Source organism: Chaetodon trifascialis, chromosome 3 (genome assembly GCF_039877785.1).
Source record: "Chaetodon trifascialis isolate fChaTrf1 chromosome 3, fChaTrf1.hap1, whole genome shotgun sequence".
In the NCBI taxonomy this organism is placed as follows: domain Eukaryota; kingdom Metazoa; phylum Chordata; class Actinopteri; order Chaetodontiformes; family Chaetodontidae; genus Chaetodon; species Chaetodon trifascialis.
The window spans coordinates 21768959-21782825 of record NC_092058.1 but is presented as its reverse complement, the minus strand read 5'-3'; the positions used below and the strand labels follow the sequence as shown (position 1 = coordinate 21782825).

At 42.3% G+C, this 13867-nt stretch overlaps 2 protein-coding genes across 3 annotated transcripts; one reads left to right on the top strand and one right to left on the bottom strand.

The window, feature by feature from the left end:
* Positions 1–4498: 4498 nt before the first annotated feature.
* On the bottom strand, positions 4499–9178 carry zbtb49 (zinc finger and BTB domain containing 49). 2 transcript variants are annotated; one of them, XM_070959471.1, is made up of 8 exons: positions 9119–9178; positions 8514–8727; positions 7266–8392; positions 7100–7146; positions 6944–7017; positions 6492–6574; positions 6193–6354; positions 4499–5649 (listed from the first exon to the last, which is right to left on the bottom strand). In XM_070959471.1, exons 2-8 carry the CDS (start codon positions 8663–8665, stop codon positions 4904–4906), a joined length of 2391 nt encoding a protein of 796 aa, XP_070815572.1. In that variant the 5' UTR covers positions 8666–8727; positions 9119–9178; the 3' UTR covers positions 4499–4903. The 2 variants fall into 2 exon arrangements, with proteins under 2 accessions (XP_070815572.1, XP_070815573.1); XM_070959472.1 differs by having other exon boundaries at positions 8514–8697; positions 9119–9172.
* A 248-nt stretch (positions 9179–9426) lies between these two features.
* Positions 9427–13842, top strand: lyar (Ly1 antibody reactive homolog (mouse)). Its single transcript, XM_070959470.1, has 8 exons — positions 9427–9903; positions 10015–10129; positions 10212–10319; positions 10469–10549; positions 10904–11210; positions 11668–11721; positions 12454–12539; positions 12684–13842. Exons 1-8 carry the CDS (start codon positions 9782–9784, stop codon positions 12819–12821), a joined length of 1011 nt encoding a protein of 336 aa, XP_070815571.1. The 5' UTR covers positions 9427–9781; the 3' UTR covers positions 12822–13842.
* The last annotated feature ends 25 nt before the right edge of the window (positions 13843–13867 follow it).

Below are 13867 nucleotides of genomic sequence, written 5' to 3'. Positions count from 1 at the left end.
CACACACTCCCTGCCTGAAGGGCTCTGTCCATGCGATTAGGGAATAGTTAGTTCTGATTGGCTAATATTTGCACCACAGGAAATCAAAAGGATCTGAGCAAGAAGAACGGAGCCTCTCATGTGTTCTTCATCCTTTTAGTCAGGATCTGTTTCAGATAATGAGTTGAGGCACATGTACAGGCTTTCATGGCCGCCTGTTGTTTGACCTGACTGCAAAGTTTGACATCGTGAAAATATTATGCAGACTGTAGACTGCTGAGAAATATGAGGTGTTACCCTCACTGTGGCGTTGTTCCTGACTTTTTCTTTTTCCACATGAAGAAATGTTTGTTTTGTTACCATGCTTCACCAAACTGATTTAAAATGATCATGTAAGTGTCTATATTTTCTAAATATGCTGTGCTAAACACATTTGGTAGTTTTTTTTACCAGAAAAGCCTCTGAGTCTGAGCAGCGATACAAAGAACAAAGAAAATATTCACCACAAAATTAGCAGAGCAATAACACCAAAAAATAGCACAGAAATGTGTAAATTCACACTTCTGACACTTTTGCTAAACAGCAAATTTGCCGATTACATTTGCTGTTTAATGTTCGTCTATCAGCTTTGGCTCTTTATCCTGTGTGACAGTTTGAAGCTCAAGTAACTATCAACACACCCGTGGTGAAGAGCTGCTGCCACTTTTTAAGCATGCTGGGAAATGAGAATCTACAAATAGACAGAAAGCACCTGAAGGGATCTCAGATGTAGCCAATCACTGCACTTTCCCTCAATGTGTTACTGTAATATTTGGAGTTTCAAAATACAACCAGTACCATAAATGAGGATAGGAAGCTCTGTATATATGTAGCTGCAAAACTCCTTGTTTCCTAACTGTCCCAAGCTTTACTGTTTGTGTATGAACTGAAATGACCTTGCTTTCTTGCTTGAGGGGGGAAACAGAGAATAACCTGTCACACACTGACAAGTGTCTAAACGCATCCCAAGAAACTGTGTACTGCAGACCCAGAGAGAAACACACCTGGGTACAGTAGCTAAAGGCCACTGTGTGTGTGTGTGTGTGTGTGTGTGTGTGTGTGTGTGTGTGTGTGTGTGTGTGTGTGTGTGTGTAAAAGAGAAAAAGAGCATGATAGGAAGACAAACAGCAGACAATAAGTCGGGGGAAAGATGCAGGGTGTGACTGTGCATATTCACATGTCCTTTTGCAGGAGATGCATGCATTTTAGCTCATCACACAGATCACCTCATTGCAGGTGAACCTGATGATGACTTCAAATTAACCTGTGAAAGGCACGATATGGTATAATAGACCTTGTCTAGTTGTGTGTTACATTAATGGCACCCTGAGAGGAAATCTGAACAGATGGAGCTAAGCAGGTAGCATCTGAGAAGTGAGAGAAGCAGTAAGAAACAGAGCAGAGAGAGACAGCAGAGCAACAGTAGGAACAATCGCCATTCTTCTCCTCTGCCTAAGCCTCTTTCATATTGCGACACAAGGAGGAATTATAGCAGAGAGACTAGGTCAGACACTTATCCATCTCATCCAACAATGCAACACACCGCAACTCCACAGCAATTACCGCTTGGCTGGAACTGCTGCCAGAGCACGTCCACATATTCTGGTGCTGATGCAGTTTCAAATGCAATAATAACAACGATGAATGTGTGGCAGAGGAGGTAGAAGTATTCAGAAACATTCATGACATTCAAACGGCAGCGGAGAGTGTTTGTTGTGGTAGTCATTGGAGAATGAAGAGATGGAGGGATGCTTCATGTTGGAGAGAAAAAAACATGAACAGAATCTTTAGAATGTGCAAATAGACCTGTCAAAGGTGCACATTTATATGACAAATATGACATTTTTGCCAGACGTTCAGGCAAACCTGCTCCTTCTCCGCTCCTTCTCTGCAGAGAAATGTCACAGTCGACTGCATTTGGATGGATTCATACATTTCACACTAACTTGTTAATTAAACCGATCTTCATATGCCTGTACCAACACAAAGCAATGAAACATGATTAGATACCGAAACAAAAGATGAGCTTTGGAAATGTTTCTGGGTAAAATGGCATTAGCCCTGGTCTCATTCTGCACCAGTTAGACAGCGTGCATAATTAGGATTAACTTTAGCATGATGGAGAGAGGGAGCCCCGGGGGGGTGTCATGGAAAGACAGAATTCCCCTTTAAAGTCATCCATCCTGGTGTCAGATAGCAACACTGGTATGATGATTACCATGTAATGAATGCACAAGAAGCACAGTATTTCCTTTAGTCCAGATGTGTCTGAACATCCAGATGAAAATACATTTCTGAATACTATAATGTATGCAAATGATTTTGTGATAAGCTTTCAAATTCTTGGCTATTTCAATCTGCTGTAGACATGCTGGTTTCCACAGTTATGATATGAGATAGATAAGGCTGATATGTCATCCTTTGAAATATTATTTCCCCTCATCTATCAACATCATAGTTATAAGTGCTTGATTTTTGATTTGTATGTACCAAGGAAAATTATTATTTTTTGTTTACTACTGTTGAGGTTTTAAACAGTCAGTTTAAATATAATATTACTTTGATATATTACACAAAGTTCAAGAGAACATATTTACAGAGTAAATAAATGGCAAACTTAACCACAAAGCTATTACAGACAAGACCTAGACATCAACCTCGCCCAACCTCATATTCAGGTCAGGTTGGACAGGGAAAAAGTTACCCTGTCTACATACACATGTATTGTCTGCTGTATGCTACTGTACAATTTTTACATTGAAATATATATTTCACAGGAATTATATTGAGACCTCACATGGCTAATGGCTGGCATCAATAAAAAACTTCCAGCCATGTCATCTTGGCCTTTGAGACTACAGAATAACAGAACACCTGTGTTACAAACTGGTGCTGGTGGAGGTGAGCAGATGTGGGTGGGTGGGTTTACCAGGTAGGGAGGGTCTAATGAAACACCACTGAGCTATGAAACATAAAGCGTATGTTGCGTGGCACTGAGAGTTAAAGCCATGCTAGAGACTGAAAGTCAGATTATGACAGATTATGACCATTTATTTGTTTAAACTGTGTCTCTCAAGTCCCCCCACGTCAGGGAAGTACAATGATAAACTACAGGAATCATTACTGTTTCAAGGCTCTCTCACTTCCTGGGTATTACATCAGCTGTCATGGTGGGTATGTGTGAAGTGACTTTTGTTATGATGAAGACTGTAAATCTTCAGGAATGGTGTTGTTATTGATGCCTGATGAGGATCAGCACATTTCTCTGATACTTTTATCTGTTGCTTTCTGCATCCAAGTCGTAAAGGACAGAAGGCTTCTCTTCACACTCACATAAAGTGAGAACACGCTCAAGCTCACCAGGCTTTGAATGATTCTTCAGTGTTCCAGAGTCGTGTTCCCAACACTTCTGGAGACATTACATAGACTCACATTCATTTCCTGGAGACTTACCCTAACCATAAACATAACCGCTATTTACCCAAGTCTTCTTGCGTGTTGTCCCCATAACGAATCCACACAATGTGACTGTTTAAACAGATTTATGACCCCACAACACGAGTAATACACAGACACACAAAAGCTCCCCTTAGGGTGTGAAGCGTCAGAGGTCAAGTGCACTTTCTTACCCAGAGTCCGCGTCTCTTGTCCATCAGTGGTTGGGAAGCTGATGCAAAGGAAGGAGAAATAACACCATGATCACACTTATCCTATGTGTTGCTAGGCAACTAATGCAGCAGGCATGGCTCTGTGTGTTGTGACAATGATGGCCAATTATCAGCTGCCTATCTCGTGGTGAATGCTGTCTACTCTGTGCCCTGTTTACAAGTCCCACATGCTGCAGTGATGTAGCACGGTGTTTACTGGATGTGTGGTCAGTGTGAATCTGACTGGTGACAGCTATGTCGCCAACATACTCCCTAAAAACGCAAATCCACGCCATAAGCAACATTCATTCAGGCAATTGGTCTGAGTGGACAAGCATTACGTAATACACCAATTTACCAGTGTTAGCTTTTGTGCCCTCCAAAGGATGAATTATACCTTGTATTAAGTGTTGTCACCAAGATGATGACATGATCTGAGCTTTTTTGCCCAAATCTTCTTTACACATTCCAACATGACCTGTAGCACATGGTTTCTAGCTCCCTCTGTAGTTTATTTGACAGCATAACACTTTACAACTGTTGGATATGACTGCTCAGTGAAGGCCTCCAGAACAAACCTGTGGATGTAGATTCTTTCTGTTGCACTTACAGCATGAGTCACACAAGGTTGAAAAACTCCTGAGCAGTTATTCACCTACTCAACCTAATTAAAATCTGTTTGATGCATGGTTAACCTAGTGAGTCAAATGACTGATTGATATTATTATCAGAATAAATATGAAAGAAAGAAAATACATTTAACTTTTATACACCAACTGATTTGTTGATATGTGACGAGAAATGTTTTCTAGGAAATAACACGGACATATACATTAAATACAATGTGCACCTTTTATTCTTATATGAATATACAGTATAGTACACCAAGATTTGACACTGACAGTTGAAAATAGGTCTGCATGTTTACATTTTACAGTGCAGTGCAGTATATACAAACACACCAGAAAAGCATCACCCTTGGAAGCTTTTAGAGCAGCACAACAGCGATTTTCATCCATCTCCTGACAGATTCCTGATGTCTTTAATTCAACAAAAACTAAGAAACACTTTCATCTCACATTTGCTTCATCAAAGAAGCGGCCATGTTTCTGTGACACGTCGGTTTTAACCAATCAAGAGCCAGGTGGTGGCAATCAAAATCAACAAACAAACATTCACATCAGTGAAAAGTGCTCTGAGCTGGCTATGCTGTGCTTATCTAAAGACCACGCAACATTTTACTGCTCCATGTCGTTGTCATTCTGCAGAGTTTTCATCGCCAGACCCCACAGAGTTACACTGGAGATAAACTGGCCCTCACTGGACCTGGAGGACCCACTATTGGGCCTGCTCGAAGACGTAAGGGAACTGCAGTGATTGTCTGAGGGAGGCAGGTAGGGCCGCCCCACTAGACTTCTGCCCATCTCCACTGAAATATTCCCGTTCTCCACATACGGACCATACGCAGCCTCCTGAGACAGCTGCGGTTTGGCCAGCTTCATGTGGTCTGTGGCGGTCAGGGCTGCACTTCTCTCCTGGTGGCTGGATGAAAGGAGGTGATGGGGTACCAGCGAGCGCAGCTCTGGAAGGGGGGTGGGGTTAGAAGCTGGGCTGAGGTGCATGCTGGGAGGTGGAGTGTCTATGTGTGTTGTTGGTTGTGTTGGTGAAGTTGGAGACGGCGAGGGTTTCTCTAACCCTGCATGGGGCATCACGCTGGGGAAATGCTGCTCGCTGGCGGCAGCATGAGGCTTACTGTGGTTGATGGGTTTGGGGAACGAGGCTGCTCCATCTGAGCTGCGAGGTGGGTCAGAGTTGTCAGTGACCGGGCTGTCGGTTGGAGCACCCTTGCAGTGCATGTTGCTGTGCCTCCTCAGCATCGCGGAGCGGGTGAAGCTCTTCCCACAGGCATTACAGATGTAGGGTTTCTCACCAGTGTGTGAGCGTATGTGACGCTGCAGGTCCCCTGAGCCAATGAAGCACTTCCCTGCATTAATTAACAACACATATTGAGGGGAAAAAACACTATGAATTAGTTATAATACATACTGAATTCAAAAAATACATACTTTAATAAATAAATACTGGAATTAAAATGCTTAAATACCTAAAACTAGGTGAAGTTTTACAGGGTTTATACAGGTTCTCGTGCATTTTTTATGCCTTTTATGCATTTTCTAAGAGACTGACTCAGCTGAGTCAAAACCATTATTGACCCTGCAGCAGGAAATGACCACAAAACTCCTTGTGTAAAAGGAATAAGGAAACAGACACTCACATCTAACAGTCAGCAGTTACTCATAAAACAAACAAAAAAAAAAGGCAAATAGCAGTCAAAGCTTGCTCATGTGGTGTGATCAATACAAAAGGTTAATCATGGTGTAGACGGCTCCCTCACGTGTATTTCAAGCTAGAGAAACTGGAAGTCCTAATTCTCTGTCCACTGACTAATTGTTTCAGCCCTAGAATAAAAGTGTTTTATTGCAACTCTGTCTGTCTATCAATACTTCTAACAGAGTCTGTTCCTTACCACAGGTGGCACAGCTGTGTGGTTTTTCCCCAATGTGACGGGCCTTATGCTTCAGAAGCTTTCTGTGCGTGTTGAAGGATTTCCCACACTGGTCACAAGTGAAAGTCTTGTCTGTGGCATGAGTCCTCTTGTGCTCCTTGAGATTGCTCAAGTTGTTAAATCCTGAGCAACAAGACAGTAAAAGAAACACACCAGCCTTATAAACACAAAATGTGTCCAAAGTCTCCAGCTGGCTCTGTGACAATCATTCAATCATTGAATTAAGGAAATAATTGCTTCTGTTTAGAACAGTTATTTACCTCGACCACATATATCACACAGATGTGGCTTCTCTCCTGTGTGGACCACTTTGTGACGATGGACATCTCCTGATGCAGTGAAGCTGGAAAACACAGACAAACATTCAATTTACAGGTAGCTGTGGGGGCCATTAGGACTGTGTAATAAAGTGAAAATATCATATCAATGGAGCCTAAACTCAGATGGAGCCTGTTCTTATTCAATCAGTCAGTCATCACCACAAATTCTTCATTACTGCCTGAACATGTAAGGTTAAGACAGTTTCATAAAAACGTTGAATTATTATTGCTATACAATATAAACTCTATATACTACCAATCTTTGGAAACGATCAATCAATTTGCCTTCATAAGGGTGGACATAGAAAACTACAATAAGCAGCAAACTGGGAAAAAAAAATACAGATCCAGAAATATAAATGAGGAAAATGGACACATGTAGTGTACTTCACCTTTTACCACACAACTCACAGATGTACGGTTTCTCTCCAGAATGTCGCCGCAAATGTGTCTGTAAATTCCCAGCCTGTGAAACAAAATCAGTTCGATATCTCATTTTCCCTTCTAAGAATAACTGTGGCAAATCAGAATAATACACCAGGCGATACCTGTGAGAAGTTTCTCCCACAAACATTGCACTGAAAGGGCTTCTCACCTGCAATGAAAAATGCAGCTTTGTGTCTGAAAATTGTATTGCAATTAAGTTACAATCATTACTGGAATATATTATTATATAACATGTGCAACTGTAAGGAAATCATAAGCAGGAAATACCGGTATGTGAGCGTTTGTGCAGCTCCAGGTTGCTCGGGTGTTTAAAGATCTTCCCACACACCTCACAGCAGTACTGCTTGTGTCCTGTCTGCTGCGCAGGCTCTGGCACAGTCTTCAGATTTTGCTCTTCTTGGATCGCAGGTGGAGGACTGGGAAGTTGTGCATCTGTTGGTGTCTCCGTAACCTCCTCCCTGTCTGCGTTAAGGTCCTCAACGGGAGCTTCTGAAGCTCCAGACTGGACCACAGACTCTTCCTGGTGACTCTCTTTGGGACAGCTGAGGACAGGTTCACTGACTGATTCAGCAAACATCTCCTCCAAAGCCTTCTGAGATCGGAGGTAGTTGTACTTTTTCAGGTACACGGCCTTCTTTGGACGCACTGGCTTGTTAAGCATGGAGTCCGCTGAGTTAGAGTTGGGAGTGTTTAAATTATCAGAGGGTGTTAAAGAGGTGACGGGGTTCTTTTCAACTGCCACAGATGTGCAGGGAGGACTGGGCTGGGCTGTGTTTCCTGAGGATACAGGGGTGTGGCTGCCTCCTTGGCTGACCCCGAGCTGACACTGCTGCTCCTCCACCAGCACCAAAGGGCCTGGGCCTTGATTTGACGCTGCGCTATTAGTCTGAATTGCATTTTGTTTGAAGTACTGCTTACTGTAGAAGTTCCGGAGCTTGTAACCATGGACAAGCTGCTTTTCAACGGGCGCCTGCGTGCTGCTGGCTGCATCACAGTTTGAGCTGCTATTAGGCACAGCGACGGGCATCCTTTTGCTGTGGTCCATGTCACTGCTGAAGCCAGGCCTCTGGGTTTCAGAGGAACAGTTGAGGTCAACGTCATGAGGAAGACTGCTCCCTAAGAGGCAGTCATGCTCAGAGCTCAGCATGCCTGGGAGAGAAAATGACGGGATTTCCACTGGTGGAGGACAAGGCTTGAGGAAAGCATTACACATGCTCTGAATGTTTGGAACCTGCAAACACTGAGCAATGTCCAGGAGTGCTTGAACATTATCTTGGTTGATGTCAAGATGAGACGTGTACATGTAGTCCAATATTTGGCCGATGCCACTGACATCCTGGATGACCAAGTTGAACACTTCATTCTTCTGACTGGGGGAGTTTTGGAATAAAGACCTGGAAAGATCAAAGTAGTACTTTTGACACAGTGTGACTCTAAAACAGCCAACATGCCATTGATTCAATGATGTTTTCACTGATGTGTCACAACATTAAATATATAAAGACATAAAGGCACCTGAAATACGAGCTGAAAGCAGCCAGGACATTTTTGTGAGCTTTGAAGCAGACACCCTTGACCACCAGCATGCAGTCACAGAGCAGCCCCTGAATCCTCTGCTCCTGGAGCTGCTGCAGCAGGTAGGAGCTGTGGCTGGACAGGGTGTCCATGATCACTCAGCTGCTAAACCTCTCAGGTCCAACTTTTCCGGTCCAACTTCTCCATCAAAAAGCTAACCAAGGGGACACATGTCAAAAACAACAAATCTCTTATTAAGGAGATGTTAGTTAACTATTCCTCTGGTTAGCTAGTCCTTGGAATGCAACCATATTAAAAGTGATGCAAACGAGCGCTGACAACACTATTCAGATGGTAACATTCATACAGTATATATGATTTAACAACCGCGCAGAATCCAGTGTGGCTGTGCTACGAGACCAACCATGCAAAAATTGGACGAAGAACTGCTAACGGGCTAACTAAGAAGCTATGCTAACCAACCACAGGTGGTAAGTGGTGTGAATCACTGCGGCGGCGACTGCCTCGAGAATTACATTTTCTAAATTATTCTTTAAATAATGTCAGTTCAGTAATGTTGTCATAAAAGATAAGTCCAAACCTACATCTGAAGTGTCCACCTTTTATTTGGATGATAGGTCACTTTTCAAGTGTAACAATACTACGTCATTTCCTAGTACAACTGGTATTTCGCGCGGCTCATCCAAATGCAGCAGATAACATGATGGACGATTGTTTTAAGAAGCAGTGACAGTGTAATATATTGTAACGTGTCAGGTTGGTGTCATTAGCGGGCATGCTTAAAGTCGCCATATGCATTTAGCAACTGAATGCAAGAAAAGGCTTTGTACATAATTTTTTGCCGCTCTGCTCGGAACATTTGTGTGGATGCATGTTCACACGGAATACTATTAATGTAGCTACCGAGTGTTGCTGTGGTCACGTGTGTTTTGAAAAGTTTATGCGCATGGAACGATCACAAAACGAGTTTAACGCCGCGGCTCACATCTTTTATACGCTTCGATAAATCTTCCACTACTTCCAGCCTTCGGTTTACTTTAATATCAGCTAGCTTTTGCTAACGTTACCTATCTTTTCGGCTAACATTAGCTTGTAATATCCTGACTGTGGACAGTCGGGTCCCAGTTTCGTATGAGGAGTGAACCGATTTCGGTTTACACTGTCGGGCTGTTAGTTTCAGTTACACCTTGTTAGCAGATTGGGTTGAATCAGTTAAACAGCTCAGTCAGTCACACGTGTCCTTAAAAATGGTGTTCTTCACCTGCAACGGCTGTGGTGAATCCCTGAAAAAAGCTCAGGTTGATAAACATGTGAACATGTGCCGGGGCTGCCAGGTCCTGTCCTGCATCGATTGTGGAAAAGACTTCTGGTAATGACCCAGTTTCTACTGTATTCTTCTTTTCTGTTTAGCTAATACCGGCTAGCTGGACAACCTCATAACTCACAGTGTCCACGTGTGTAATGGCATCCTGTTGAACAGGGGTGATGACTACAAGAACCACAATAAATGTATCAGTGAAGATCAGAAGTATGGAGGCAAAGGCTACGAGGCTAAGGCAAACAAAGGAGACGTGAAACAACAGCAGTGGATACAGGTAACATGTAGTGAAACGATGTTAACGTGTCCAGAAGGAAAGTTTTTTTTTTTTTTCTAACTTGATATTTCTTCTCCCATAGAGGGTCCATGAAGCCATGAACAAACCTGGAGTCAGTGCAAAACTGAAGGATGTGCTCAGACAAGTCAGTATGTATGATAACGTCCCAAGAAAGAAGGCAAAGTTTCAGGTTGGTTTCACTTTAGTCTGTACTAATAATTGTATGCTTTATTGATCAAACTATGTGATGAGCTGCTGTGTCTTCCCTGTGTTGTGTGTGAGCAGTGGGAACATGCATGCATGAACTAATTAATATTCATGTTTTGGACATTTCCTTAGAACTGGATGAGAAACAGTCTTAAAATAGCAAACACCAATCTTCACGAGGAAGTGTGGGACATCCTGGCTGCAGCTGACAATGTAAGTTACTCTGCTTAAAGGTCACTTTAATCGTTGTTTGTTTTACTGCTTCCCTGTGCATATTAGTTACTGTCAGTATAGAGCCGAAATGGTGAAAATCTGGTTTTACTTTATTTAATTCAAATTCAAAGGAATTGCATTCAATAGTTAGAGGCTTTCAGTAGCTTGAATGAAGTACAAGAAAAACATGCTACAGTTATTAGCTTTGTCTTACCCAGTTATTATCATATCTAGGTTGTCTGCTATTGGAGCAATTTTGGTATTTCTAAATGCAAATGTTTCCTCTTAAATAAGGGTGACGCATGTATTAGATATGTATGTTGTTCTGGTCTGATACCACCTATAATCATACAGCCTCCTGAGGCCCCCCAGGAGACTGCAGAAGCTAAACAGACAGGGGCTGAAGTCACAGTAGATGCTAATGGAAATGGGAAGCAGAACGGCCACCCAGCCGTCGAGAAGAAGAAACTGAACAAACGGGAGCGTAAAGAGGCCCGTCAGCAGAAGAATGGGAAGGCTGTGAAAGGTGCTGAAAAGACAGTCGCACAGGAGCCAGAAGACGAGAAGGCAGGCAAAAAGAAAAAAAAGGACAGAAAAAGGAAGCGCAGCTGTGAGGACGACGGGGATGAAAATGGCCCATCCAGCAAGAAAAAAATGACAAGTAAGACAGTTTTCTAAAGTCTACCCACAGTCTGTCTCTGGATGCTGTTCACTGCACAGTGCTGTCTAATCCGCCAGGGTTTTTATTTCTTTTTATTCTTATTAGTTCTAGTGAAAATTTGTGGCTTTTAAGAAAAGCTATTTCCTTGCTTGACTGATATTAAAATGTGGAATGGGTAAAAATTTGTATCAGCAGCTTTGATGTTTTCTCAGTCACCAAATGTTGATAATAATGTAAATTATTTTAAAGTATTGGTAAAATTTGTTATAGCGCTCAGATATGCTCAGTATGTCCACTTTGTTTGACTGTGCTCTTATGGTCTTGTGTTTTGAAAGTATTTACTCCATAAATATGGACATTTTTTTCCTTTTTTTTAAACATGTGAAAACAATCTTTTTATTAGATTTTATAATGACATGTGTTTTGCTGAATGTATGTTTTATTGCCTTTCTTTCAGTTGACCAAGCTGCAGAGGAGACTGAGGAAACTGAGGATCAAGCAGTCCCCAAAGGTCTGATGCTTTCCTTCATGACTTTGATTGACATCTTTTAGAAAATAAGTAATGATGTGATGGAAGAAAGCCACAAGGGGTCAGTGTCGCTTCTTTTATTGCCAGTGAGGACATGAACCCTACACTGTGTTTCCACCGCATGGTACAGCTCGACTCTACGTGAATCTGCCTGCTCTTTTTTGGCTTTCTACTGGTAAAAGTTAGAACCTGGTGCTTTCCTTGGTATCACCTCAGTTGAGTCTGCAAAGGAGCTGAACCAAAACAATGGAGTGAAAACACTTCAGACCACTGATTGGTGAGAGAATCGTCACTTGACTCGTCAGTTAGGCTACACAGAGTGAACACAGAGTTGTTGTCAGCTGCTGACTAATGTAATTTCCAAACTCTCTTGATTTTTTTTTTTCAGTAGCTTTTTACCTTGCTGCATTCAGCCTTTCCTGAAACAACGACTGCCTGTTCGCTCTGACAAAGAGCCGCAGACAGAATCAATAACACCATCTCTTCCATATCCTCCGTTGTTCCTGAGTCTGTGTTGCGTTTAAGATGAATCACTATGGTGATTAGCTAAGAATCCCACCCGCCATGAGGGGTTCTATATGCAGTGAATACAAAACTGAGAAAGCACCTGGTACCAAAAGCGAGTAGAGCCGAGCTGTGCCATGCAGTGGAAACATGGCTGTAGTGAATTTTTCCCCTTCTAGTAGCTAATTTATGTTTCTTATTAACTCTCAGGCAAATTCAACTGGAAGGGAAATATCAAGGCAGTACTGAAAGAATCACCTGACCAGGAACTGCCAGTAAAGAAACTCAGGAAGAAGGTGAGGCAAGGAGTGTTTCAGTTACTCTGTGGACTCTGTAGTTCTTTGTTTGCACACTGTCCCATTTGACTCCTAAACTCAGCACGTTGTTCTTGTAAATATTATTGAATATTTGAGTTGTAAGAGCTTTTTCCTTTTTTCCAGGTTTTGGCAGCGTACTACTCTTTCACCAGTGACAGAAATTTTAAAACCGAGGAGGAGGTGCTAGCACTTTTCAACAAGAAGATCAGCAACAATCCCAAATTTAGAGTCCTGAAAGACCGAGTTAGACTTTTAAAGTAGATATGTTTATCTCACCTGTCTGGCATGAAATATCCGTTGTTCATAGACTTTAAAAGATTGAAATGCTATTGTTGTCTGTCATCCTCCTTTGGATGTTTTTATACAGATGACATAATGTCAGAGATTCATTAATTTTATAACTGAATTAACATGTCCTCTTTCTGTTCAGTAGTTTTGCCAATTGCAGTTGTTAAATCAGCATGAGGAAAACTTTTACAAATTACCTTACAACCTGTCAGTGTTGTTTAATGTATGAAATGACAATTGTGACAGATGGCTGCTCTGTTCCACATTCCAAGCCCACGGTAAGGCTGGGAAATGGCACCTTATCTGTGGGATTGGATGTTGGAGTGGGGGAAGGGAAACGGGAGAGGTGCACCTGAGGTGAATTTGACTCTCACACGGGACGAAGCTAATGCACATTCCTCGGCACCCCGAACGGGGTTCACTTGGCCCGGGACACAGAAGCTCCATAGAAGCAAGACGCTTGGTGTCAGCCTCAGGTGAAGTTTTAATGCTGTCTGATTTTCCACCGCTAGAATGAGCAGCCTCTTTACCCTGTGTATACACACACACGCATGCACACACACAAGCTACAGGAGGAAATGTGCCCAGCTTTATGAAGCTCTGCTAATCCCAGCAGGTTTAACACAGATGCTCATTCATCACACTGCTTACCTGTAATTGTATATTGCATACTTTGGGTATTAGTCAAGCTGTTACTCAAGTTTTCGAGTATTAAAATTGTGTTTTCCTGTCCTCAGTGGGACTCAGTATTGCTTAGTGCTTTTGTTTTAATCTAGACCCCACCGGATACTCGGAAAAACTGAAACTAAACCTGTCTTTTCTGTTGCAAAACAGCAGATCAGCGTTGTGTTTTTGACATTAGATACTGCAGGATTAGTGCGGCCCTATGTCTTAAACAGGGCAGCTTCATCCCTGACCTTTGGTGTTGGTGGCAGCCACAGCTATCTGAACAATGTCATTTTTCAAATAAACACGTACCTTTTGTTTTAAAGTGAGAATATGTGATTTCTGAAAGAAGA

Coding starts and splice junctions, on each gene's coding strand:
- lyar (XM_070959470.1), top strand. CDS start 9,782: ATGGTGTTCTTCACCTGCAACGGCTGTGGTGAATCCCTGAAAAAAGCT. Junction 9,904..10,014: donor GATTGTGGAAAAGACTTCTG/GTAATGACCCAG, acceptor CCTGTTGAACAG/GGGTGATGACTACAAGAACC. Junction 10,130..10,211: donor AACAACAGCAGTGGATACAG/GTAACATGTAGT, acceptor CTTCTCCCATAG/AGGGTCCATGAAGCCATGAA.
- zbtb49 (XM_070959471.1), bottom strand. CDS start 8,665: ATGGACACCCTGTCCAGCCACAGCTCCTACCTGCTGCAGCAGCTCCAG. Junction 6,355..6,491: donor GTGTGATATATGTGGTCGAG/GTAAATAACTGT, acceptor CTTGTTGCTCAG/GATTTAACAACTTGAGCAAT. Junction 5,650..6,192: donor ACACAGCTGTGCCACCTGTG/GTAAGGAACAGA, acceptor TAATTAATGCAG/GGAAGTGCTTCATTGGCTCA.